The following is a 28,000-nucleotide window of genomic DNA, read 5'->3' on the forward strand; positions in this document are numbered from 1 at the left end:
GATGTTTTCACAATGTTTTCAAGATCAACCTACAATAACAAGTAGTCCAAAGTAGCATCCTCAGAGATTCCCTGACAAACACCTGGCATTATAATGCTTTATCATGGGCTGAGTGGACTAGCAGCAGTTTGAATGAACATAATCAGAGTGGGGAAGAAGGTGGACTCCCACGCTCACCACAGTAAAAATAAATGCCACATGCAGGTCAAAGACAAGGGTCCTCCTTTTATGAAACTTCATGCAAAACTCAAACAACACAAACAAAAACATTTTCACTATTTCTACAAAATATTTTCTGTTTTATCTGAGGAGGACACCTATAGGAAAGAGCTGCAGCTGAGATCAGTGAGTTGTTCCCAGTGTTAACACCGACTATGCACAGTGTGACCGTTTTGGAGACTGAAATCAAAAGATTTTTGATATGACAAAGCACAAACAAGCCATTCCTTTGCAGACATGAATGAAAATGTTACATAATTACAACAGGTTTATACATATAAGACATATAGCACTATATATATTTATATTCTCCTTAGTAGATACAGCTTGCTCTCTGTAAAATGTGATGAAGTGTTCATTTCACATAGTGAAACCTGGCTGGGAAGAGCATGCATTACTTTATGTGCTAATGCCAGGAAGGGTTTTGCTGTCGCTGGTTCTTGCCAGTCACATCCAGACATTTAGAATGAAGGTGTGGAGTGCCTGTTCCCATAATGCCTCTGTGCTGACACTGGATGAAACACAGACTAAGGTTAGGTATTGGGATCAATCTGCACTTAAAGAACTTTTTAGTTATACTTACATGTAAAATTCCATACTGTTTTACTCAGACTCAACTAGAAAGCAGACAGAAAGGAGAGCTAAAACACAGCTGAAGTGCTAACCCTTTGTTGGAATTCAATTACATGGGCGCACACTTTTGCAGAAGTTGAATTCCATCTTTTAGAAATATCTGCCATCAAATACTGTCAGCTGGGTAAAGAATAAAGCAGTCTATGCTGAATATTAGTAATAAATATGCCTTGGTATTTCTTTATTCAACTTTCTAGTTGTTGTTTTTTTTATTTTACTAAAGTTTTTTTATTACACCCCTCCTAACCTACCAGCAGAGGTGAATTTGTGCCCAATAATGGATTATTTAAAAAAAATTCCACTACAGCTACAGGTATTCAGTCCTTCAAAACTATATCCCCTCTCATCCACTTATACAAAGGAGCTATGCTGGACATGTGTCTGAACCACCTAGAAGCTGGCACACGCACCAGATGATGGACACTAGCTTTGTGTGCACTGCTTGGCATTGACCGTTTTAATGATGTGGTCTGATTCAGATATCCTCCTGCACTCACTGCGTGAGAGACAGTGCACTGTCATCTGTATCAGAGGAGGGAACTAAGGATGGAATAGGTTATTTCCACCTTGCAAAGCATCCTCTCTGGTGGGCCAATTATACTCAGTGTCCTTTTAGTTTGTGACTGTTGTGAGTGCTGTACAATAGTGCAGTGGATACACTTTCAAGACCGTCCATACGTCCATGCTTATACCAAGAAATGGCAAGCCAGCTTAGCCACTTTGCAAATGTCAGGCCAACATGCTGCGATTTGTGGTTCTCCCTGACAGAGCTACACTGACAGCTTTGGCAAGATGCATTGGCCATGACAGAATAGATGACTGGCCTCAACATCTTTTATTTGCCTTTGTTTCTTTACAGCTCACCTGAAGTATTGTACAGAATTCAGCAACTAGGACACAGATTCCTATTCCTGGCTTACAAATGGCCAGCAAATGGCTTCTATTATTGCTTTCACTAGCAGGGGAATACCCTGGCAGTTCAGACAGGTAGTCCAGGACCTTGTACACCTTTGAATGGAGACTATTCCTCTAATGTTTGAGCATCTCATCAGCTATGTCTGGTGCACTGCCCGTTTCCAAAGATACAAATATTTCTTTAAGTACTTTTAGATAGGAAAGTTTATAATCTTAGTTGTATTATAACAAAATGGAAGCAATTGGGAACAATAGCAAATCAGCCACAAAGTGGTAGGCCACATAAAATCACAGAGAGGGGTCAGCGCATACTGAGGTGCACAGAGTCAATAGCTACAGACCTCTACATTTTGTGTGGCTTTCAGATTAGCTTAAGACCAGTGCATAGAGAGCTTCATGAAATGGGTTTCCATGGCTGAGCAGCTGCATACATCACCAAGTGCAATGCAATGTGTTGGATACAGTGGTGTACAGCATGCCGCTTCTGGACTCTAGAGCAGTGGAGACCTGTTTTGGAGTGACGAATCATATTTCTCTGTCTGGCAATCCTATGGATGAATCTGTTATTGGCGGTTGCCAGGAGAACGGTACTTGCCTGACAGCATTGTGTGTAAAGTTTGGTGGAGGGGGTGTTATGGTGTGTGGTTGTCTTTTAGGGGCTGGGCTTGGCCCCTTAGTTGAGGTGAAAGGAACTCTTAATGCTTCAGCATACCAAGACATTATGGACAATTTCATGCTCTCAACTTGTGGGAACAGTTTGGGAATGGCCCCTTCCTCTTCTAGCATGACTGCACACCAATGCACAAAGCAAGGTCCATAAAGACATAGATGAGCAAGTTTGGTGTAGAGGAACTTGACTGGCCTGTACAGATTCCTGACCTTAACCCGATAAAATGCCTTTGGGATGAATTAGAGCAGAGACTGCGAGCCAAGCCTTCTTGTCCAACATCAGTGCCTGATCTCACAAATGTGTTTCTAAAGGAATGGTCAAAAATTCCCATAAACACACTCCTAAAACTTAAGGAAACCTTCCCAGAAGAGTTGAAGCTGTTATAGCTGCAAATGGTGAGCCAATTCTATATTAAACCCTACGGATTAAAAAATGTGATGTCATTAAAGTTCATGTGCATGTAAAGGCAGATGTCCCAAAACTCTTGGCAATATAGTGTACATGCTAAATGTATCTCTATGAAGGCTCAAAAACCCATTATGGCCTCCATCCACTACCCATTACAGTTCCGTAAAAGACTGTTTTTCACCCTTAAAAAGAGATCACTTCAGTAAAATTAGTTAGGGAATTGCATGCTCTGGTGATAAGATCACCACAGATGTGTTAATGGCAAGGTATTTTCAGGTGACCTTTTGGTTGAACCCAGGATCCTTGAACAAGATCAAATCGCCCCATTATTGTATGAATCACCTGATTGATCTTCCAGCTTTCCATGCAAGCAAACACCATAGCGCACACTGTGGTATTACTGTATCTAGACTTGGCGGTTGCCATTCAGTCAGTCCTCAGGCCAACTGTTCTTCTGTATCTGATTAGTTCTGAGGGAAGTCCTGTTCAAGACATTGTTGGCATTTTTGATTCTCACTGCCCTTGGCTGTGAGAAGGAGCGAAACAGAACACTAGTTCCATACTGTATGTAACTGTGGATCTATGACTCGAGGAAACGGTTATAGTGAAACCTTTGTGCCTTTATAACAGTGATCTTTGCTGCAAGTACTGCGTTATACATCACTAAACTACTTTCTTGGGAGTTTCTTGTAAATGCACAAGATGAGTAACCAGGTAATTCTCATCGCTCCTTGAGAGTTACATGGAGCCAAAGTTCCACTATCAAGCCCTAAATTCGTTCAGGGGTACAAGTAAAGTAATCAGAAATGAATTTGGTGTTTGACAAAGAAATCTAATGTGACAAAAGATAACTCACCTTTTTCCCTTCCGTTTCTCATGTTCACTTCCTCGTCTTCCAGACCATCATCGACTGTAAAGTTGTAAAGAGTAATAAGCCGAGAAATTAAAGGATTATAGTATCACAGAACTACCCATTAGCATTGGAGAAAATACTTCTTTACTATGTAATATAAATCAACAAATCACAAACAATACCAGAGTGGAGCTCTTTAACCAACGATGACATGGTATTTGTGATTGAGTCCGCAGCTACCAAAAGATCATTACGGAGATTTCTAGGTACACCTGAAACAGACAAAGGGTAACACTTTGTTTTAATTGGCTTTTCTTATAGTTTCCCCATAACAGTGGTTTTCAAGGCCCTTGCACTTGGTAATTTGTATGTTGCACGTATCAGGGATGCCTCACCCTGAGAAAAGGCATCCAGTACATCGTCACTGACACCAGCCAGGCAGTCCTGTGGTGTGTGAGTAGGTGTGGAGCCGGCGGAGGTGGAGCGGATGGGCATGGGCATGGTGCAACTGGCACTGTGGCTGGGTGAGGAGTGGGGTGAGCCCCCTGTCGGAGCCTGTAGCAGAGAAACTGGGTTAAGCTGCCAGCAATAGAACAGGAAGCAGATCTCACTCTGGATGAGTAGCAATCTGACTCCTCATAGACACACACACAAGTCCTTTCAAAGCTCTAGCCAACACACAGACGATAGTATCAGCGCTAACGCACCTACAGACATATGATCTACATTAAACTTCAAGCCTGCTCTGGTGGTATATGTTCACAGAACACCTTATTTGGCCTCACACTCACAGAGAACCATGTGTGTGCCATTAGAAGAGCAGGCAAATGGAGAGGTAGATGAAGAAAAGGGGCACTGTGTTTCATGGACTGGTGCAGGGCCCAGGGGCCGTGGCACACAGCCAGGCAGCAGATGGCCAGCCAGACTGCAGTCACATTAGAAGCGAGGTGGTTAGCTCACATGAAAGGCAAGCACGTCCCTGATATTTGGCAGGGATATGCATGGGTCAGCCTGCCCTGCCAAGCAAGGAAATAAAGGACCAAGCTTAAACGTCATATTGTCTTATAGCTAAAAGCACACCTGTGAAGATGCTTAACTTTACTCATGATAGACTTGCTAAGTCTCCTTGCTATGCTCTCCTAATGGGAGTTGCCTGAAATTATCTTGTCACAAAAAAGAAATTAAATGTAAGGTGCCTGATTACATAATAATAGTTAGTTTTACATGTTGCATATGTGAAATGCCAGCTCTTTAGTGTTCACAATGCTGTGGCAGTACCACAAACACTTTGACTTAACAATCATGAAAGAAACTATAGTCAGGAACACTTACACCCTTCTGCTCTTCATCCTATCAGCCAGCAGAAAAAAAGGAAGAGTGAGAGAATACAGATTCATGAATGAGAGAGAGAGAGAGAGAGAGAGAGAGGAATATAACAGCCGATAGACCATGGTGTACTGTAATAAAGACATGTTTACAGAAAGTGAAAAAGAGCAGGACTTCTAAAATAAATCATACCTTTAGCAGTCTCATGAGCCCTTCCAACTGGACCATCAATTCTCTCCTACTCTCCTGCAGTGCAGACATGCGCTTTTCCAGTTCATCTTTTCTATGCCTGACCAAAAACACACACAATGCTTGAAAAAACAAATGACTGGATGTAAGTGAATATTAATTTGTCATTCTAAGTATGAGTAAACTGGTCTCCTTGTATTAGGACATAGGCCAGTTATTTCCTAACCTACAGCATGTGTTCCCAAGACTAGAATCAACGTATACAGGAAAATGACTAAAGAAATTCTTTTAGGACTCCTAGACACCCTCTGGTGTTTAACAGTGGTACTTTAGTTGAAAAGGTGATCATACATTTCAAAGCACTTTCTGCCTGAGAAAACCAGAAATGCGAAATACTTTAAGTGTGTACATTTTGGACATCTGTGTGTGTGTGTGTGTGTGTGTGTGTGTGTGTGTGTGTGTGTGTGTGTGTGTGTGTGTGTGTGTGTGTGTGTGTACCGGAGCAATCGTAATTCTGCCAGGAGAGTGGGGTTCTGTTGAGCTTTCTCTGGTGTGGGCTGAGAGGCTTGCTCATGTTCCAGACGCAGCCGCTGGATTTCCTGAAGGATCTCCCTGTTTCCCCGAATCATATAATTAATAATTTATAACACACACACACTACCATAAAATCAAATGCAATCTACAGAGTGTCTAAAAACAGGAATCAATGCGAATAGATTGAGCAAATATTTCAAGCTTGAATATCTGGAGCAGAATTCCCCAAAAACCTTAATTAAATATATGTAGGTTTACTGTCATTAGCTCCTGACTATTAAGACACCTTGTAAGTTAATATACCCAGCCATAATAACTTAATTATCATTTATTTTTCCCTGGAACCCCACTACATATTGAATAAGATGCTACTTTAGGTCATTTATTCATTAAAGCTTATTGCAAGCCAATTCCAAGCCAATATATGCAGAAAGTCACCTATTTTTGTTCTCGAGCTCGGCAATGAGTTGCCTCTGTTGCTTGTTGGCATCAAAGTTGAAGCTCAGGTCGGTAGGAGGGCACTGCTGTGAAACAATGATTAAGATTAAAAACAAAGGACACATTAAACAAAGCCATTAAATCAACATGCTGCTGGAGAGGTAATGATATCACACGGGCAAAAATGCCAGAGCGGGCACATGAGTTCAAACATCAGTGGATTAAATGAGCCTGATGTGTTATTTATTCTCAATTTCCGCACCGTTGGGAGTGCTACAAAATGGTCCATTATTGCAGGTGGTACATATTGCAGAGGACAGAGATATTACAACTAGGTTGTGTGTGTGTATTAATGCATACTCACTGAAGAATTGCTGGCTTCGGCTGCCAGACGAGCAGCATAGCGAGCAATAAGACGGTGCTCCTCATCCAGCCTGCTGGGACTCTCCAGAGTGGTGCTGTCCAGAGAGAACGACATGCCAAGTATGCACTTAGTGAACTACTCTTTATCAATGGACTCTTAGAAAAAAAGGGTACTAAACTGTTGGCATATTCTCGACCTTTAATATGTATCTTCAACTTGGAAATATCAATATTATGTATCTTTGAGATTTAACCCTTTTTACCAGTATGCTGGTGTTCTATTCTGCACTGTAATGGAAATCAACTATAATTAATTATGGAACATTTTCAATCTGTATAAACAAATGAATGATTTTATCACCGCAAGTCATAAGATAATATATGACTTATATAAAATGACTCAGCACGCTGTTGGCTTTCAGATGTTTTTAAGTCTGTTGCGATAAACGTACATAGAATTTAAGTTGGATGAATTTAACACCTTCACATTCTAAACGCTTATGAACAAGATCTCGGGCATCTCAAAGATTAGAAAGGAGTTTGATTATAAAAATGAACTTTGAAAATAGAAACATTTGTCGGACAAAATAGAACTTTTATAGAATGTATTGCTCTTAGTATGCTAGGTAAATAGAGAATATCTACAAATACCCTGAGTGTCTTATTTCATTTGAGCCATTAATGATCACTGTAGAGAACTTGGACACAACCAAAACAGCAGGAAATTCCATTTTCTGGCTTCTGGTAAAAAGAGTTGTTGCATAACGACCATAATTCCCTTTTAAAGTAAAGCTTTAATGTTGCACTGTATGCACATTTCTAGGTAAAAGATACATACTAAAGAGGCAAAAGGTGTGCACTTGAAGATACCACTTTCAGAACCAGGAACAATGCAGTACATAAAAAACACACATACAAAAAAGCTCAGCATGGACAATCACACACATAGAAACACCCAGGACCATCTCACATACTGTAGCTCCTGTACTTTCAGAAAGAAAAAAGTATCATCTGTTTAGATCTAGGCCTTATATAAAACCTTAAAATCTGAGACGGCGCCAAATTAAAACCCTTTAAGTACCTATATCCAAAGAACATTTAAGAAACCCTTGTGTATGATTGTTGTTCATAAACTCACACACCGGACAGGGAGGCTTGTGATTTTTTGTGTTTTCTTTCACTCCATTATCATGACTTTTTAAGAGGGTCCTGATCCATAGTCACTGCAGAGTTATCCTTCAGATATGACTAGAAGCAATTAGTTCATTCTATATTCTACATTTGATATTTTTTATATTTTTCATATAATGCGTTTTTTTTTCTGTGCATGGATCAGACTGTATAGCATCATTACAAAAAGGCACAGTATGGTGCATGTCTCATGCTATAAGAACTGCCATACGACAGGAACAGATGATGGAGCATATGCTTCCCTTCCTTATTAAGAGACCTCCAATGAGTCAACAGAAATAGTGTATATGAATGTGAATGTTACAGGCCAAGATCTGCTGCCCTAATAAACAGCATAAACAAGTACATGACAAGCTATTCCTTCCATTAAGAGCTTTATGCAGAGCTGAACCACTGTGTCACTCAATTGGATCCTGTCAGTGTGATCTGTCTGATCTTCCTACTTTCACATACTTCACGCTTGGTTCATTAAAAATGCTACTGTGTGCCAAGACCCTTTCAGAGACACATGGTATTTATGATTCCTCCTCCAAGTGCAAGCTGGAGAAAGATGTGTAAGAATTCTGTTAACGCTACAATGAGCTACACTGCAGGAATTAAAGACACATCCTGCAAAGACTTTAATAGATCTTCCATCTACTGTATTAAAGTATGATTGTATATTTACAATCCCTATTATTTGCCATCTTTTGACCCGACTAGAGAATTTGTTCAGTAATACTGAATCCAATTAATAAATCGGATCTGCCAATAACGACCCAATATTTCAAGGCTGTGCATGATGCAGGGTCAAATCAGTGCGGTTTATAATTGCATATGCAGCAGCTGGTCAATATCACTTAACACTGAATTAAAAACTCATCTGGTACAAATGAATACGGTTATTTACTCGCTGACAGCGTGGCTACATGACCCAGCTAACAATAAATTGAGAGCAGCATCATTTGCCCTTGAGAGCCTTCTGAGTGTTTAGGGGGATGGAAGTGGGTGAGCATGCTGCGTCAGCATAAAGGATCACTTTCCTGTCCGTGCGTCTGGCTTTGACACTTCCTGCACAAGGCCAAACTATTACATGCCTTATTACAGACATACAGTAGATATAAAGAGATAAATTGAGAAATGCATTCCTTTAACTTAAAATTCCTTAAAATTTCTTTATATCTGTGATATTCAGTGTTCCATAAAAGACAAGGAAGCTATTACTTAAAGACAGGAAAATTACATCCATTACATCCATTAACCTGTAAGAGGTTAATGTTTACACTGGAGGTTTAAACTGGTGGCTTGTTGCACGAATGCCAACCAAGCAAAGTACTTTATTGGATCAAACTGGAAAATATACTATAGCAACCAGGCCATTTTTCACTGGCCCCAGTCTTTTAAACATGCACCAGTGTTGTTTCTGTAGCAAATCCTCTGCTGTTCAATACCCTTGTCTATTTTTAAGTAAGCTATATCCTAGCATAAGTGAGACATTATCAATCATAGCAGGTCCGTCCCAAACACAATCATATCAGATTATCGATAAGCTGTCATGACGTCCCTACAACCTTCAGTCAGGCTGAAAGGAAGCATTATATTTTGGCATGCTCCACTGAGCAACACTGCAACCGTAATTTGGTGGAAAATAATTGTACATTCCTCTACCACTTGCCCTCTGGCCCAGACCACTGCCAGTGGCTGACCTCACACTTACTCAAACAGAGCATGACTCAGAAGGCTGCAGTGTCGAGTCTAAGAGCATCAGAATGAAAGACTGTGACACAAATCCAACTCGCTCATGCAAATGCATAGTGCGTCTTATTGCCCGAGGTTAACAAATCGATTCTGCTTTTCCTTAACCAGAGTTTAACCAGAAATCTTTTGCAGTGAAGATCTCATGTCGGATGAAGTGTTTACCCGTGCCACCCCTCCTCCAAACCCTCTCCCACTGCCTCAGTCCATGCCAAGCTATTTATAGCCCTGCTTACATACGAGCAGCTTCTTTCTACTTCAGGCGCTGTGCATCACATCTGGTCCATTCAGGCTTTTTTTCAGTCATGACACTTCATATTCTAAGACATTTCACTACAGCACTTCTGGAATAGTACTACTAACTAAATATAAATATACAACATTCATCAAATGTAATGTAGAAGAAGCTGTGATGGGGAGTGGTATCGTAGATAAGAAAGGGATAATCCTTAAGGAGGTTTCTGAATGATACAGTATGTCTGTAATGCAATGCAAAATCCTCCACCTACATTCCATTTTAAGTATCAGGTATTAACATCTTATATGCAATTTCGTCTCATGTTACCATTTTTGCCTGTGAGATCCAGCCAACATAAAAGAGAGTGTGTTGTGGGACGAGGGACAGGAAAGCGCTGAATCACACAACTCGATTAACTCTATTCCTGAGATAAGCTTCTCATCCTGAGTGCTTTTATCTCCCTTATCACATGAAATGATCCTGGCCTTCAAAATGCACCGTGATCTAGAAAGCTGAGTCAATTTCTCCCTTCAATGCTTCAGCTCATCTGCCTTAGTTGAGCAAACATATAGCTTAGCAGTAAATCAAACAGAGAGAATCCAAGACATTTATCACTCACTTGCAATTTACAGACTACAAAGCAAGCCACTTTTAAGACTATAACGGACTGACAAAAGAGTGGCTTAAACATGACAGCATGCAGACGTAAACCTGTGTCAAGTGCTTACCTGGTGGTGGGCGTGGGGGCCCCAGAGGACACAAAAACTGTATCATTCATGTTGTTGGACACTGGCTTCAGCTGACTGCAAAATTATAAAGTTCAAGTCAAGCATGGCCACAAAGCAGGAGCTGCCAAACTGTCTCCTATCAGCAGCCTATGTGTGTGTGTGTCTGTGTGTGTGTGTGTGTGCAGAATACAGTGAGCTTTCAGAGGAGGAGCTGTCAAAGTGCTCTATACTGTACTGGAGCAAGCCTCATGTACCGGCATCTTCACTGTAATTGCTTTTAATACAGTGACATTTTCATTTAATGCTATTTGCACAAAACTAATTACCGCTTAACAAAGAGAGAGTCTGTAGGAATTCTAATTAGAGCTGGAGTTTGAGAAAACTGAGAAAAGAGAAGAGACAGAGATAGGCAGAGGTGACATTGCAGAAAGCAAGGATAAACTGAATTATGGACTGGACCCAAGTGCTTGTCAGACCTCACACACACACACACACACACACACACACACACACACACACACACACACACACACACACACACACACACACACACACACACACACACACACACACACACACACACACACACACACACACACAATCAAGCAACTGAGCCCTTCCAACCACACTCTCTACATTGCTCCCTCTCTTAATATGACGTCTCCTCACAGGTAGCACTACAGGCATATCATTAAGTAAAGAATTAACAAAAGGAAAAAGCAAAATTAAATCTTTTATAATCACATATACGCATGCAGTACATCTCTTTCTTTTGCATATTCCAGCTTGTTAAAAAAATGGGGCACAGGGGTAAGCCATGATACAGCTTCCCTGGTGCAGAGAGGGTTGCTCCACGGCCCAACGGTGGCAGCTTGACACTGCTGGGGCATCAACTCCTGACCTTCTGAAGATTGGCTCAGTGCCTTAACTACAGAGACTGAGACGTCGCTGCCCAAAGCAATCACTTCCACCAATGTCACCTTGTCTAAGTTACTCCGAACTTCTCTCTGACGCTTTTCTCAACTCAAGCTGTGCTTTTGCTTGAAGCTTGCTTTCCCCTCATATCTGATTATTTTCCCTCTCTCTATCTTTCACCAACCCACATGTGTGTTCACTCTGTTTTCACACAGCAGTATAAAGAGAAATCCAAAACCTAAAAGAATTTACCTCTGCCTTAACTATTTGTCTAACTTGTCTTAATGAATTGTCTTCTAATGTGATTATTACGCTACTGTTTTCTGAGACACAAGTAAACCTTTATCATAATGAGCGCTTTCTCTTTTTGTAAAAGTCACTAAAAACCTGTTTTGATCATATCGATTTCAATGTGTTTTTCTCTAGAGGGTAAAATTCATTTGCAAAATAAACACAAGCATGCTTTAAAGACTAAGAAGAAAGAAAGTGCCGTGACTTAATTTAAGGTATCTGGAGCATAAATTAGAACAGAACGCAATGTAGGTACCTTCAGTAAGAATCACAACTCACAAAAGATTTACCGTTATTACACTGTTCAAGACCAACCTCAAAAATGGCAAATATGTTTGTATGGACTAACTCACCTAGTGTGGCGTACGGAGCACCTGTTTGTTTAGATCTGAGACACATCCAGAGGCCAGCTGCCTCTTCTGTCCTGCCCTCCGCTCAACTGAACTAGCATCTGAATGCACAACATTGCTGCTGTCTCCAAGGAAACCCGGCAGTCACATGACCTAGTGACGATCCAGATGCACGCTTTCTCGCTTACTTTCTCTCTCTCTCTCTCCCTCTCTCAACCCCACTCTCTACGCATCTAACTGTCTTTCCCGTATTCTCTACCATATTCTATACACACAAACAAACCACAGAATCAAACACATACAGGTAAAGAGCTTCCGTTAATGTTCACATCAAAATGGGGGAATGCTCATATCATATCAGAATGGGGAAAAAAACGTGATCTCGGCATGGATTTTGGTCCCAGACAGGCTAGTTTCAAAATATATTGTGATTTTCAAGCACGACTGCTTTGCATCTCAGAATTCACAAGACATGAAACTTTCAGGCTGATGTCTTACAACAGCAGAAGACCACATCGTGTTGCACTCTGGTCAGCCAAAAACAGAAATCTGAGGCTGCAGTGAGCACACACTCACCCAAACTGGATAATTAAGACCAGGAAACATTTTCCTAAATTAGATAATTTATTTACTCATTATACATGATTTTCTAATTCCCACTCTCTAGCTAAATCTCTCCTATCCCAAGATGGTTGGTATGGATGGTAAACGATAGCAGATGCATCGACAAAGACATGTGAGGTATGCTACTGCATCTTTCTGCTCATGCTACTCCACAGGACAGGCGTTCATTTTTGCAGTTTCCTGGCGATAAGGCGAATGCTTTTCTATTGCGCACCCTTGGCTAAGATTTAAGAAAGCATCCTGTCTACAATGTGAAGTCTTTTCCCCAAAGTTCTGTGTAGTGTGATGCCGTGCTGTATGAAGAAGCTCCCACAGTACCTCATTAAACTTTATGTTTTCACAGTCCAGCAGGGCCATGTGCTGGTGGTGTGTCGTGATCAATGACACTGTTTCACAGAGCAGAAAGACCCGTTAAACTGTGTACAATGACATGCAGCTGATATCTGTCTCCTAAGATGGATGATTAGTTGTTGAACCAGCACAAAGCACTGTGAGTTGCTTATATTCACATATTCCATGCACATTTAACAAAACCAAGTCGCTTGTATTATATATTTTACATCTTGCAAGATGTCTGCCCTTAGTGGAGGGCAAGCCAAAACGATTCTCACAAGTTTTATGAGGTCACATCCATAATATTAAGTGGTGTTTCTATTCGTTGCCAGGTAATTATAGTGAGGCGAGTGCTGCCTGACAGTGCTGGGGAAATATGGTACGGAAAAGTCCTTATCAAAATAAAGATCAATGAGCAGTGTTTTCAGGATTTCACCTCTGGCCACAAGCTGACATGACTACATCTGCTATATAACTGAGCATCATCACTGCTGCACTCAAAAATTCACAGATGTTGACTGCACACAAATTTTGGTGCATTAGTTTAAAGGAAATAGTATTTTCAAGACTTCGGAGCCAAAACAAAGATAAAAGTAGAATTTAAATCATAATTTATTTAGCAGAAGTGAGCGTGTTGCTATTCATAAAAATTCATTCATCAGTAAATGGTTTGTCCTGGACAGTTGTGGTGGATCCAGAGCCCTTCCCAGGAATAATGAGCATAAAGCTGGAATACATCTGGGATGAGAGGACAGTGTAGTGTAACTTAAACTACTGGCATGTTTTTGGGAGGTACAAGGAACCAGAGGGCCCAGAAGAAACTCTCAGGCAGAAACTTGAGCTCAGTATTGAACCGGATCTCTGGAGCTGTGAGCACACAACCCACTGCACCACCACACATATAATAATAATTTTTTTTTTCATGTCAATGTAATATCCAATGCCATTAAAATGAAAGTGTCCAGTAATAACATCACATGAAAAAACAGCTGTGTGTATTAATAAACAGAACTAATATTCCATTTCAAGCTGTAAACAAATGTAGTAAGGCTGTCTTGAGAAAATCTGAAAGAAAAACTGATCTCTCTCTATACACAATCACCTGGCAAAGCACCACACCACAAACCTGTTGTCCATAACTCACTTATGCCACTTCAAATAACAAGCACCAAAACTAATCAGTTGAGACATGCACTGCACCCACAGCCTTTTTTTTTCACTGTGGATGAGATTTGAGGGCCGGATTCTATCTGACGGCTGAGTCAGAAGGCAGTCATGACAGTGCGATAATGAAGATCATGTTGTCCTGAGGTCAATAGCAACACTGTGTGAAAGCGCAACAGGAAGTGAGACATGTTTACACTGACGTAACCGTTCCCTGAGGAGCTACAGATGGCCATTAAGGAGTGAGGGAACAAAGACAGAATTAATATAATTTCATCAATTCACTTCTTCTTCTTCCTTTAGGTACTGTATATGAATACAGATTCAGAGATTTGAATTAAAGCAATGACTGGAAAATAGAATTTCTCAGTATGAATAAAAATCAGAGGCTCATAGCTCACAAATGGCAAAGAACTCAAGAAAGATAAACAAACATCTTAAGCTAAGTACTTTCACAAAATTGAGGATCAGATAGCATTTGCATCACTTACAGGAGTCTCGTTGCACCAATGTATGTCTTTTATTTTATTGGGTTCTGGGTTTCACTTAGATTGACATCAAACCTAAAATCTGATTTTAAGAGCAATCCTGAATGTACAAAGATGATTCATTTTTCAATTACATTTGTCAGTCAATTTTCTGCATGTTCACTCACTGACGGGATGAGCTCTGCAGCAAAAAAGCAAACACTTTACATCCGCAACTTGCCTGGCCTGACGTGATGTCGGCTTTGGCAGATCCCCAATGAAAAATCCCACCGTAAGCTTCAATTAAATCAGAAATTAGACAAAAGAACTGCAGACACATATTAATGTACTCCAGATTAGACTTCTGCAATGCAGACTTTACATTATAATAGGATGTAGCCAGAAAGCAGATGAATATGAGCCACATTTTCTTATGACAGAAGCTTGGTCGTTCTCTCTATACAGTATATTTATTTAAGAAAAATTTTCTACAACTTTAAACACTGTCAGTACTATATGTAATAGGGACATGTACAGTGGTTAACCTGAAACCCATCCTTCAATGTAAAACTGAAATTTTATTTAGGTATCTGTGATGACATGCAGCCAGTGAGAAAAGTCACATCTGGCAATATTTGGATGCTGAAGGCAGCAGTATGGTGGTATGAGGTGTATGTGGACTAGTCTTGGGAGCATGCATTATTCCCTTTCATGCAGGTGGAAAGGAGCAGCCAGATCACATGCAGGACAAAAGATAGGATGCTGCTGCTAATGTGATGTTATTGTTATTACTGCTGCTTCCTTAAAAACGAAGGGTGATATGGCTTTTTCTATTGCGGCCCCCCGTCTCTGGAACCAACTTCCACTGGACATTCGCCTTGCACCTTCCAGTACAATTTTTAAAATGAAGTTGTTTATTTTATGTTTATCTTTGACTTTGCTCAGCACTTTGGTCAGCTCTGCTGTGATAAATGTGCTATATAAATGAACTTTACTTACTTACTTACTACTAATAACATCAAGTATAACTGCATTAATAGCCTAACATTTTGATGACAGAAGGGACATGGTACGTGTGGCAATGACACTTCATTTTACCAGATGGAGATTTGGTTTAGTAAATATAATGTGGAAATATCCTGTGACAATTAGATTATAATAAACAAACACACACACACACACACATACATACAATTGCAGTGGAAAAATAGTACTTTCTAACACCATATTAAATCTGCTTTTCCCCCCTCACTCTTCTAAACATAAACCAAATGTTAATGAGCTCTGACGGATATCCAAATAATAAAATTAGGCAGAAACCACATCTGTAATATCTAATACACAGCGCTGTTTTATAGTCTCTATAAACCCCTGAGTTTGTGTCAATAAATCAAACAAGAGCTGTGAGCAGCAGTGCCCTTAATAATTCCCTCCCTGATAAATTACTGAACAGTAAAACAGAAAAATATGCTTTCATATTTAATTTACGCACAATGTTTTTCCTCCCAGCATTTTTCTAAATGACATTTTTTCCCCCGTGATTGTTGAACAACAGTCACTTTCAATTTTGAAAATTAATTCAGAAAATAGAAGCAGAAATGAATGTAACTAAACTAAATGTGATTTATCACTTCATTGCTTCACTACTCTGCAGGTCCTAACTTTCCGTCACTGAACATTTTTAGATGTATTGAGTAAATTCAATTACTAGCTGTTATATATATATATATATATATATATATACACACACACAACCCTCCTGATATATGAAATTGATCTGCATGATCTATGAAATTATCATCTCTGCTCAAAGCTGTAAAAAGTTGAATATACACCCGATAGCACAATTTCTACATGACTATTTATAAGGTTGTTTACAATACAAACACATCCTGTAAAAATATACTGTTTACTGTTGTGCAGTTTCATCTCTGGTCTTAGCTGGTCTGTGTTTTTCTTGAATTTTATAATAACTGGATTTTTACAATTAATGAAACATGTTAGATGCGTTTATGTAATAAAACTGGGTTCCATTGTAAATAATGAAATATGACCCTGTCCTACAGAAGAACACTTTCATGTAGAAAAACCTCCTGAAATAGCCAACACAAGATGGACCTTGCTTTTAATATCAGTAAAGTGAACAGCAAGTACTGTATGTACTGACAGTCAATACAAAACAGTCAACATTTTTAGCTGTTGTTTGTAACACAAATGAAAGATGAAATGTTTCATTGAAAATCCACAAAAAATATATATATTGTTCATGTGTCTAGATTTGTCTTCTTCTGATTGTAGTTGTTCTTTATGTATTACTTCATAAGGACACGAATGTGGTGTAACATGTAGCCATTATAAATATAATGATGCTTCATGTATTATTTCTAAAATTTCAATAATATTATTTGTTGTGTAAAATACGTCAGCGATTCAGCTCGAAAGTGAGTTGAGACACCATCCAGTGGACAGTGTGGACTATTGCTTCACAAGACAAGCCACCGACCATTTACATGATGGAAGGAGAGGCGCTTGAGATTTTTAACAAGTATCTAGCCCTCCAGAAGCTGGATCAGGTAAAGCTCTGCAGAACAGTGGGTAATCTAGGCCTGGCATTCTGAGAAAAATGCCTTATTTTTACCCATTACTAAATTAGAGTACTTAAAGTGAAAGTGATGTGACATACGACTAAGTATGGTGACCCATACTCAGAATTCGTTCTCTGCATTTAACCCATCCGAAGTGCGCACACACAGCAGTGAACACACACACCGTGAACACACACCCGAAGCAGTGGGTACCACAGTCGTGGCAGGCCCGAGACTTCCTTCGGGTTACGAGTCAGACTCTCTAACCATTAGGGTTACCATTAGGTAACCGTACCTAGGGTACCTAGGGTGCACCTAATGTGGGATGTGGTAGCCTAGTGCTTAAGGTGTTGGACTACCAATCGGAAGGTTGTGAGTTCGATTCCTACGTCCACCAAGCTGCCACTGCTGGGCCCCTGGGCAAGGCCCTTAACCCTCAATTGCTCAGTTGTATAATGAGATAAAAATTTAAGTCGCTCTGGATAAGGGCGTCTGCTAAATGCTGTAAATGTAAATGTAATGCCTATGGAACCTAAAGGGTACCTAAATGGTACTTAAAGAGTACTCAAATAGTACGTAAAAGGGTACTTAAAGGGTACTTAATGGGTACCCAAAGCAGCTAGTGGTGACTGATGAGAAGGCAGCACAGCTCTGCGGCAACCTCTTAACACTAATGTCGGAGAGGTTGACTCATTATGAAACAGCAAGCCAAATGACCCTTGACAGGCTCCTGGATCCACGTTTTCAAACCATTGGGTTTTGCAATCCATCCAATGCCCAGAATGCTATAAAAAGGCTTACAGCTGAGTGGGCAACAAAGGTAAGGGAAACAGCATCTGACCCCATACCAGAGCATGCCGGAAACCTCTACAGCAGCTGCAGGCACCTCAGGTAGGACTCAAAGTCTATAATGGCCCCATTGTATTTTACTGCACATATAAAATCTTGTGAATTGTTCCACTTTTGAGGGACATTACTGTTGGATCTTCTTGATCAACGGGTGATGGAAACAAGAAAGGTGAAGAGTGCCACTGCCAATGCAACCCTTGAGGTTCAGCGCAGCCTGAGTGAACCCAACATCCCCCGCTCTGAAAATCCACTTCAGTATTGGCACAAGCACATTTACCCCCATTTATACATGTTGGACCTGGGCTTTTTGCATGCTTTTGAATGCTGATTGTTAATAAAACATGACATAAAGCACAAAGATCTCTGGAAAATTGTCCGTAGTGTGTGTGATTGCGTGAGTGAATGAGAGTGTGTGCGCCCTGCGATGGGTTGGCACTCCGTCCAGGGTGTATCCTGCCTTGATGCCCGATGACGCCTGAGATAGGCACAGGCTCCCCGTGACCCGAGAAGTTCGGATAAGCGGTTGAAAATGAATGAATGAATAAAGCACAAAGCATCCATCTAGCCTACAGTACAGTAGTCTGTAAGGCAGATTTAAAATTGTGTCAAAGTGTGTCTGCACTTATGTACCTTCAACCTTCAAAGTTATCTTTATTACATGTTCGTTTGGAGTTACCATGCGTATGCAATGGAACATGCTTTTGTCATGCATTTAATATATTGATACATTTATTTATTAATCTATCGTTAATTTGTCAATCCATTAATTTTTGCTTATAAAAGTAATACGATGTTTGGTTGTGGAACGTTCTGTGATAGCGCTTTCACCAGCAGATGTCCTCATCAAGCTCTCATTTGAAAAGCTTCGAGTAATGACCTTTTTCCGATACAATTGGGTTGGGAGATCCAAGGGTGATCCAAAACTTTAAACCAAGACCTAAATCTGTATGAATACACCAATGATCACAAATAATATTAACCTTCCTATTTTCCCTGAGTCTTTTTGACCCGGCTGGAAGGTTTTAATGTGTCATTTGCCTGAGATTTACCAGGATTGTTCCAAATTGTGAACTTTGCATATAAAATTAATTTTGTCTATTTTCACTGCACTATGTGTTCAGACGAGTATACACTTTGCATTTTGATCCGCTTGGGTCATTTTGACCCGGCCACATTCAGTGGGCAATAGGTCACACGTTTGCTCTTTTCAGCGCAATGAACATACATACAGACACAAAAATGCACACATAAAATGTCCACTAACACACGCACCCAAAACACACACACACTGGTTGTGTTTTCATATTCAAATCATATTTGTTTCCTTTCTCTTATTTATGAATTTAGTTGCATCAGTCAGCTTTGGCCTGGAGCTATGCTGAGTAATGTTTGACATTTATCAGTCAGTGGTTATCCAAAATAATTTAATAATTTCTGCTTATTTTACTCAAAACAAGGTTTATCGTTCATAAATTAGGTATACTAAAAAAAAAATATGGAGGTAAATGAAGTTTTGAAATCATGACATGTTTTTGTGTGTGTGTGTGTGTATAGCCTGTTGTTGGTTAGTCAGATGACATCAGGTGGGCAAAAAAAGATATTACACACAGAATGGTGATAATTGTAGAATTTTTGATTTATAAGCATTTAAGTCAATTTGGCCTGAAACAGGTATTATTTGCTGACATTAAAAATGGTCAAAATGGTTTCAAAACAATCTCCTGCCCTTGAAATATACCAGCCTAATAATTCAAAATCTCAGTTTTTTATTTTACCAAAAAATGAGGCATCTTTGTATAGAAATAAGGTTTATTATACCAAATATAATTTTTTTTTTTGCAAAATATATGTTAATATGTTGGAAACGAGTTGGACTAAAAAGGTGAAAAAAAAAAAGCTATCATACTTCATTTTTTTATAAGCAGTCAAAACAGACAAGGTCAAGACTCCGCGCTCCTAATTTGTATAGGAGGACAATAGGAGGGTTAATAGAGCTGGTAATCCATGTCAAAATTTCAATATGACAGAGGAAGAAAAATGATGCCATGACATTTTAAATTACGGTTGTTAGAATCCAATTCATGGGGAACCCGAAGGCTAATAACTATTCTCCATTTACTTTATGTCATTCCACAAGTCCATTCATGTTTAACTTAATACATACCATATTTGATATACTGTATAGTTTCCACAGCAACCAGAGCCAATGGAGTTCCAAACTAAATGGGCGTGACACTTTGTATGATTTTAGTTTTTTGCTTTTCATCTTCAGCTGTGTTCTGAAAACCTGTTAAAGCTGCTATATGACGTTGAGATTAACAGGGAGTTTCGGTTTTGTATCAGGGTACAAAATAAGGCAGTCCCAGAAAGACGGTCACATTCTAGTACTTACGTAGGATGTGCCAGGTCCTGTGGTCTCTCGGATGCCTCGGGGTACACAGGGTGTGGGGGTTCTCCTATTGGCACACACCCCAGCGACTTGCTGATGGCATGGCTCAGCTTCTTGGCTGGGGATTTCTGTGAATGGCACAGACACAAAGACAAGCTAGACACACTAATGCTGTCTGAATACCAATTACACTCCTTGACCCAGTCATGAAAAGCTACAGAAGGAGAAAGAAATAAAGGAAAGTTTATTTTTGTCAGGAAATTTACTTCCCTTTAGAAATCTGTTCTGGACTACTGTAGGAAAGTGAAAGCAGCCCATAATCTATGTCAGATAAATATTACATGCAAATTCTAACTTGTAACTTAGTAGTTAGTGTATGTTTATGTAAGTACTGTTTAATTCATTAGCACCCTGGACTGACATGACCTTGAAAACGATTACTATGTTGGCAATTAAACTAGGATTTGGGAAGAAATCTTTTCCTGGGCTTTAATTTTCAGAATAGCAATTTCCAGAAGCTTCAGGACAATAGAAGCAATTTAAAATCTTTATTCAGAAAACTTGCTTGCTTAAATATACAAAAATCCTTTAGCAGTGTAGAATGCCATACTAGGCAAAGCTTGACTGGATTCAATTAACATGCTGTGCTAGACATGCAACTGTGCTACGGCACAAACCTATGATTTGTATTTTTATAGCTTATTTTACTAGTGCTATGTTTAAGCAGCAGCTGTTTTTGTTTGGGTATAGAAGTGAATGTGGATAGACAGCCTGGGAGGTGGGGCTCTGCATACCCACGAGGAGTGCTCCTTCATCTGGTGCTGGTTGCTATGGGGACCGTTGGCATGGCCGCGCCAGAAGCAGTTCTGGCAAAGCTGGTAGCCGTGGCACTGCTGACATCTGTAGCGGAAACCCATCATGCTCTCACTCCGGCAGTAGGAGCATTCCACCGGATGGAAGACTGGACCAGAAAAGAGAGAGAGAGAGAGAGAGAGAGAGAGAGAGAGAGAAAATAGATGAATGAGTTAGACCTAAATGTATTACCACTGATAAGAGCAATACTGTAATGAAGCTCTCATAAAACAACAGGCAGGGTCAAATGACAGCAAACACAACAGGGTAGGCAAAGCAGAAACGTGGTCGATAATAACAGGCAGAAGATCAGGGCAGGCGGCAGACAATCAGAAGGCAGAAGTACAGAAACAAATCACAAAACCAGGAATAATAACAAAACACCAAACACTCAGAATGACAGCCGGCACAAATCGAGACTTCACACAGGAGTCAAGTTCAAGTCTGTTTATATAATCAGTGGCTGATTGAGAAAAGCTGGCGGTGCAATCAGTCCCAGAGAGGGGTTATGGGAAGTGTAGTCTGGAAGCTACTAGTACTCAGGGGAAGGTTCCCTCAGGTGGCGATGGGAGGACGAGGCAGGTGCTTCAACCATGACAAATACTGTGTTTAGTATTTATCAGCACAACAAAAGGCACATAGCCTAAAAAAGATATACTAAAGGAGTAACAAAATTCCACTATTTGTATCAATTTGTCAAATATGTTGTTCTTTTGCACACCACATTTCAATACCTCATCCAATTGCTACTTTAACACAAGTGTATATATACTGTGTTTACAACACTGTTTTTGCACAATGTTTATGTTCTGTAAAACAAACAGAATGCACACTGGTCAGCGCTATCTTGTGCTTTTTTTGTAGTGTTTTGTTTTGTCTGTCAGCACGGTCTGTGTCTTGCACAGTTTGCATTAGGTTGAACACGATGCACTTTATGTGGCTAGAACAACTTACTTTCAGTCTTTAGCTCTGTGTTGTTTTATGTAGTTTTATGTTGTTTTTTTGTAACACCATGGTCCTGGAGGAACAATGTTTTATTTCACTATGTACTGCGTCAGCGATATATATTTAAAATGGCAATAAAAGCTTCAGGACTTCACTTGAAATATATAAAGGATTTCATGAGGTTTATGCCAGTTAGTATGATGATAGAAGTATGATTTTTATTTTATTCTGTATGACAATGTTTAGGCCAGGGTACTCAATCCTGTAATCTGTATTTGAAAACATTTTGTCTTCATTCCATATACAGTAATGTATTTGAATTTGATTATATCCATAAGATTTAGCACATACCATTCTCAACATTGGCCAGTCGGTGCATTAGAGGTAGCCAAACGAGGCACTGCGGGGGAGGATCAGCCATCATAATGTCCAGAAAGGTGTTCAACAATATCTTCTTCTGGCAAAACAATGGTAAGACATTCAAAGCCAGTTGAAAGATGCAACACCAGTGTAGAAACTTGAGCACTTAGGGAACATTAAAGGTGCTGTGTAATGGCGATCCTCACCTGCTGAGGGAAACATGTTCTCACAGAGTGCTCTGTGTATCCGAAAGAAGGACCTTCGAACACAGCCGTCGGCAGCTTCAGGACCTCCCGGAGAAACTGGTCAAACTTAGGAAACACCATCGTCCCGCTGGAGTCTGATATCTGAGAAAAAATATCTGAGAAGATAGAGCAAAACAATGTGTCACTGTTTATAATACTTTTTGGGATTATATCAAATGCAGTTTGACCAAACAGCACCACAATGTGTTCAGTTAATGGAATTACATGGAGCACTACTCTAAATGCCATGCTAATAAACAAAAACTAAAAGTATTAATACACTCCAGTTTCACTGACTGATGTTTATATTCATAGTTAGAGTAAAAAAGAATACTACTTAGTAAGTACATATATTTTTCATTTCTAATAAAAAATAATGTTATTAAATTACACAAGAGGGCAGCAAACTTTCACTAGCAGGCTGCTAATGATGGACTAAATAATGAAAGGAATACAAAATGACGGATTTCATGCAAACGGAAACAATTCAAGTTCCACAAAGAATCACCAATGATAGTAGTCAGAATATGTAAATTACATTATTCTTATAAATTTGCAGTACGGGATGTATCAAACATTACCCTACAATAACACCATAACTCATCTTTCACAAAAAAAAGGAAATGTTAGTGTTCTGTACTTACATCGTAATTTATCGACAATTTTTCCACCACACATGGTTGCCAGCATCGACTTCATGGCAAAAACTGTGAGCTTTCCGTGGCCTTCACTGCAACACAAACACACAATTTACAGAGCTTTTCAGGGACGGTTAAGCATAGCTTTAAATTAGAACAAATGAAGAACTGTTATTAATCTTGTCCAAAGTTAAATTTAATCTACATTTTGATAGCTTGGCTTGCAGAAATATTCACCCATTTTTTCCATATTAGTAAAATAATCAACCAGCTGAAAACAATATACAGACTGTTAGCTGCACGAAATGCAAATTATTTCCTTGAGGCTCCATCAACCAAGTGTCCTTAAAACCCTCAGACATTATTGCATGGCATGAACAACATGTAATGATGCCCTTTAGACACATTTTCTTTTACTTCCTGCAATCTCACAGGGCCCTAATCAAAAAGCTAGAAACATAATAACTAAAACAATTAAGACAACAAATGCCTACTGCTAATCTGCACTAAACCGTTGGTTATAATGTTTTTATAATGTAGTTTACAGAATCATTTTGAACAACAGTTCCTCTAACAGAGTCACACAGTAATACAGACAATATTTTGCATTTATGCTTTCAGAAATAAAAGTACAAAACCTTTCCTTGTTGCTAGGATCAATCCAATCAAATCCATAATGCGTCTGTTGTAGTATGCATTATTATTGCGGCAGGTACTACAGATTCAATGGTACTAATAGACCAATTATTTGACTAAATCTATGTTTAAAAGTATATTATATTTAAGTTCCCAAGTGTTTTTCTACTAAAGGTATTAAGCATATCCTCTCGATGATATCATCCGAGCAACAAGGAACAGTTTGTTTCATTTAAATTGTGAGTGTATATATGATGTTAGACAACAGCTCTGTCTCCATTTGAAGAATGAAACTGCCTCGATATATCTGAAGGTCTAGCTGAGCTACTACATGCCAGCTCACACCTGTCATAGGTGGCCACCATGAAGTTGAGCAGCAGGCCAATGGACTGCTCCACGTTGATCTGGTGGGTGGTCGGCAGACGCTTGTTCAGCTGGTAGAAGATGGAGGAGAGGATGGTCTCCAACCGCGACACGTTGATCTCTGCGTTGTGGTCCAGAGTACTGAGCCCGTTGTCACGGAACGCCTCGATCATGTTCCACACGTCCACCAGGTGAACTGGAAGAGGACAAGGCAGAGATTAAAGCTGAGAAGAAAATGTGTCTGTAATGGTTAACAGTAAGGTATGTTGTGAACAACACGATAAGGCTTTTCAAGAAACTTACGATTGCATCTTTTCTGAACAAACCGTAGCTTACACGCTGTGCGATATGTCGACAGGCGGATAACATCAAAGTTCTGTGCTCCTGGTAACAGCAAAGGAAAGCATATGATAAATTATGAATTCTTTAAGTGGGTATTTACTGATTTTAAACAGATTCACTAACATTTAAAACGAAAATATTAAGAAAGCATTTATAAATAATTTATTCATTTGTATGTTATTAATATTTTTGCCACATATCCTCACCGGCCACTTCAATAGGAACACTTGGTTAGTTGACACATGACTGGCTGATGGGATAATTGTATGTGTGTATATGTGTATATGTATATATTGTGTGTGGCAAAGGGTTTGTATAAACGTTTGTTAACCTACTCATTTCCATGAAGAGCTGTCTCTTCTCCACGGTGACCTTGCCACTCTTGCTTGCCTCCTCAATCATTCTAAACAGCACAAACACACAAAGCCTCCTAACATCTTTTCTTACATCATTTGCTTCCTAATGTGAAGTCAATATTTTCTAAAATAAACTGCATAAAAAGAAACACTACATTTTGCTGCGTATTGAATTTGTCTATCTAACGCTTTTCTGTTTTACGAGTAAATACTTAAGTAAGGTTTCCCATAAAATCAAAGCATACAAATGTTCTGAAATAGTTTTTAATGCTTAAACATTATTAATGCAGTGAATTGCTTCTAATTACAGTAAAGACAAACTAAAGCCTACATACAGCATGTTATGTGTCATAATAAGTTGTAAATAAATGTGTGAAGTAAATAATTCACCTGTCAGATGGGCTGAATCTCACCTAAAAGGAAGCAAAATTGGGAAGTTCCTGTAACATAAAAAACAAACAAACAACAACAACAACCACCATTTAGATCATTAGCTAAGAAGAGGATATACAACATTATGTATATGGTTGTCTGTGTTTATTATAAGGCCTTTGTTAAAAACACTTACGCTGTTTTTATGCTGGTTTGCACAAAAGACCACTTTAACTCTCATAATAACGTGCAAATAATGAGTCTGAATACAACCTTTATCTGCAAAGGCAGCATCGTCTGCTATAATGATACAAAGGCTGCCAAAATGACTCTTTAATGACAGGCAGGAAGCAAAATGCCGAGCTTTGGAGTTAGCTCAGCATTATGCCGGCACCAAGTTATGGATTGCTGTGGGAAAAAGCTTTTTTGAAGATTCTTTGGACTCAAAGATCACATTTTGTAAAGACATTTTAGTTGCTATGACCCCGAGCGAGGGATTTCAAAAAGCCAAACGCTTTAGTACATTTACAACACCTTTAAAACAGGTTAGTTTAACCAGGATTAGTTACTGGGTCCAGACTTGCTGTACATTAATCACTCTAAGTACAGATGTTCCTATTAGTTACTGAATACTTAGTGACTGCTAATTGTTGTGTTAAAATGTCCATGCATTGAATCTGTTTACTGTGTGCTAAATATATAAATGCATTGTTATTATTTGTTTTCCATTTATACTTTTTTATGTGTTCTGGAGGATCCTGGGAACCCTAGACAGGAGTATACACACACACACACACACACTCACACACATACACACACACAAACACACACACACATACACACACACACACACACACACACACACACACACACACACACACACGCACACATTCATTTAGCCAACTCCTCTATCCATCAGGCTCAGAAGGTTGGAGGAAACCAGAGAACCCTGATAAGATGGATGAGGACATTATTATTGATTCATCTTCATTATATGCTTTATTCTGGTCAGGGTCATAGTGGATCTGCCAGTAAGTACAGCACAGGGTAACACACACACACACACACACACACACACACACACACACACACACACACACATACACACACATTGACAGACCTCCACCTTTTGGGGCAATTTAGTGTTTAGCCAAGTTTTTGGGAACAGGGAGGAAACCAGAGAACCCAGAGGAGGACACAGAGCATTACTATAATTAATAGATAGATAGATAGATAGATAGATAGATAGATAGATAGATAGATAGATATATAGATAGATAGATAGATAGATAGATAGATAGATAGATAGATAGATAGATAGATAGATAGATAGATAGATAGATAGATAGATACTTTATTGATCCTGGAGGAAAATTCAGCACAAAAGGAGAGTCCCCCACTATCAGAAAAGATGCAGTCAAGATTCCCTCATTTGGGGAATCCACAAAGTGCTGAATCCACAAAGGCTGAAACTCACTTTGGACAAACCACCTCCTTCATCACAGTATTGTTGACAATGATGACGTTGATGTTGACGATGATGATGATGTTGAACTTAATATTGAAGATGGATCTTATGACAATGATGAGTATTCTTCTTATTATTATTCTTACTCCTATTGTTGCTGTTGTTGATGATGTTAGTAAATGCACTGCAGTTTAAAAGAGCAGTGTGCTGGTGTTCATTGAGCCTCTCCACTCAGCACAGCGAATAGGAGCTCTGCCTCACACCATTATGTCATACGCATCGTCTGCTGAGTGTGAATTACACACTGAGATCATTACTGCATAACGCCTTGTGCATGACAATAATTCACGGCGCTCGAGCTGTTAGTGTTGGATGGAGCTTGTAAACGAAATCGAGCAAATAAAACGACAATAAAACCAAATAAAATCGGAACCAAACAACCGCACCTCGATCCGCGGCAATGACATCGCGCTTTGACGTGAGCCAACGTGAGATTGTGGCTCAGGAGAGACTCCAGAAACGTGAAGGCACACGCACGACACGTCAGTTTGCGGCGGCGTCACAAATTCAGCTCTCTTTTATCTTATTTACTCCAATCAAAACGGCGCGAGCGCAGCAGAGTGCACCGTATATTCATATTTTATATAGTGTATATAGTGCAGCATATAACATTATATAGTATGAGATCATTACAGCATTAGAGCATCGGCCTCTCAAAACAGAATCATCTTACCAGCAGGAAATCACGCAGGTTGCGCTACCATCATCAGCAGCAGCAGCATCAGCAGCATCTGAGCAGATGGATGGACGCTCTGGGCTTCAGGAGATGAAACAAGCTTGTCTCCGCTTATTTAATACCGCTTCATCGTGAGCCAGCGTTTGGTCGGCATTTCGTTGCCGTGCTGCTCTCCGTCATGACGTGTCGTGGTTCGAGCTCCGTTTGATTCAGTGTGTTAACGAACTGCAGTAGTGAGAAGTCGCCCACTGAGTGAGAGCATCACCGCGCTTACAGCAGTA

At 39.6% G+C, this 28,000-nt stretch overlaps 1 protein-coding gene across 8 annotated transcripts; it reads right to left on the reverse strand.

Annotated features, from left to right (window-relative positions):
* Nucleotides 1-27,996, reverse strand: dtnbb (dystrobrevin, beta b). Of its 8 annotated transcripts, none has more exons than XM_047821179.1 (20): nucleotides 27,717-27,995; nucleotides 25,534-25,583; nucleotides 25,123-25,190; nucleotides 24,749-24,829; nucleotides 24,428-24,641; nucleotides 23,453-23,538; nucleotides 22,770-22,924; nucleotides 22,555-22,657; nucleotides 21,201-21,367; nucleotides 20,410-20,534; nucleotides 10,440-10,514; nucleotides 6,550-6,643; nucleotides 6,186-6,271; nucleotides 5,712-5,825; nucleotides 5,217-5,313; nucleotides 5,031-5,048; nucleotides 4,094-4,253; nucleotides 3,881-3,970; nucleotides 3,702-3,755; nucleotides 1-730 (listed from the first exon to the last, which is right to left on the reverse strand). In XM_047821179.1, exons 3-20 carry the CDS (start codon nucleotides 25,187-25,189, stop codon nucleotides 681-683), a joined length of 1,836 nt encoding a protein of 611 aa, XP_047677135.1. In that variant the 5' UTR covers nucleotide 25,190; nucleotides 25,534-25,583; nucleotides 27,717-27,995; the 3' UTR covers nucleotides 1-680. The 8 variants fall into 8 exon arrangements, with proteins under 8 accessions (XP_047677135.1, XP_047677134.1, XP_027028610.1 ...); XM_047821178.1 differs by having other exon boundaries at nucleotides 6,186-6,268; nucleotides 22,555-22,660; nucleotides 27,717-27,994; XM_027172809.2 differs by having other exon boundaries at nucleotides 22,555-22,660; nucleotides 27,717-27,994.
* Nucleotides 27,997-28,000: the final 4 nt, after the last annotated feature.

This window comes from Tachysurus fulvidraco, chromosome 12 (assembly GCF_022655615.1).
Source record: "Tachysurus fulvidraco isolate hzauxx_2018 chromosome 12, HZAU_PFXX_2.0, whole genome shotgun sequence".
Lineage (NCBI taxonomy): Eukaryota > Metazoa > Chordata > Actinopteri > Siluriformes > Bagridae > Tachysurus > Tachysurus fulvidraco.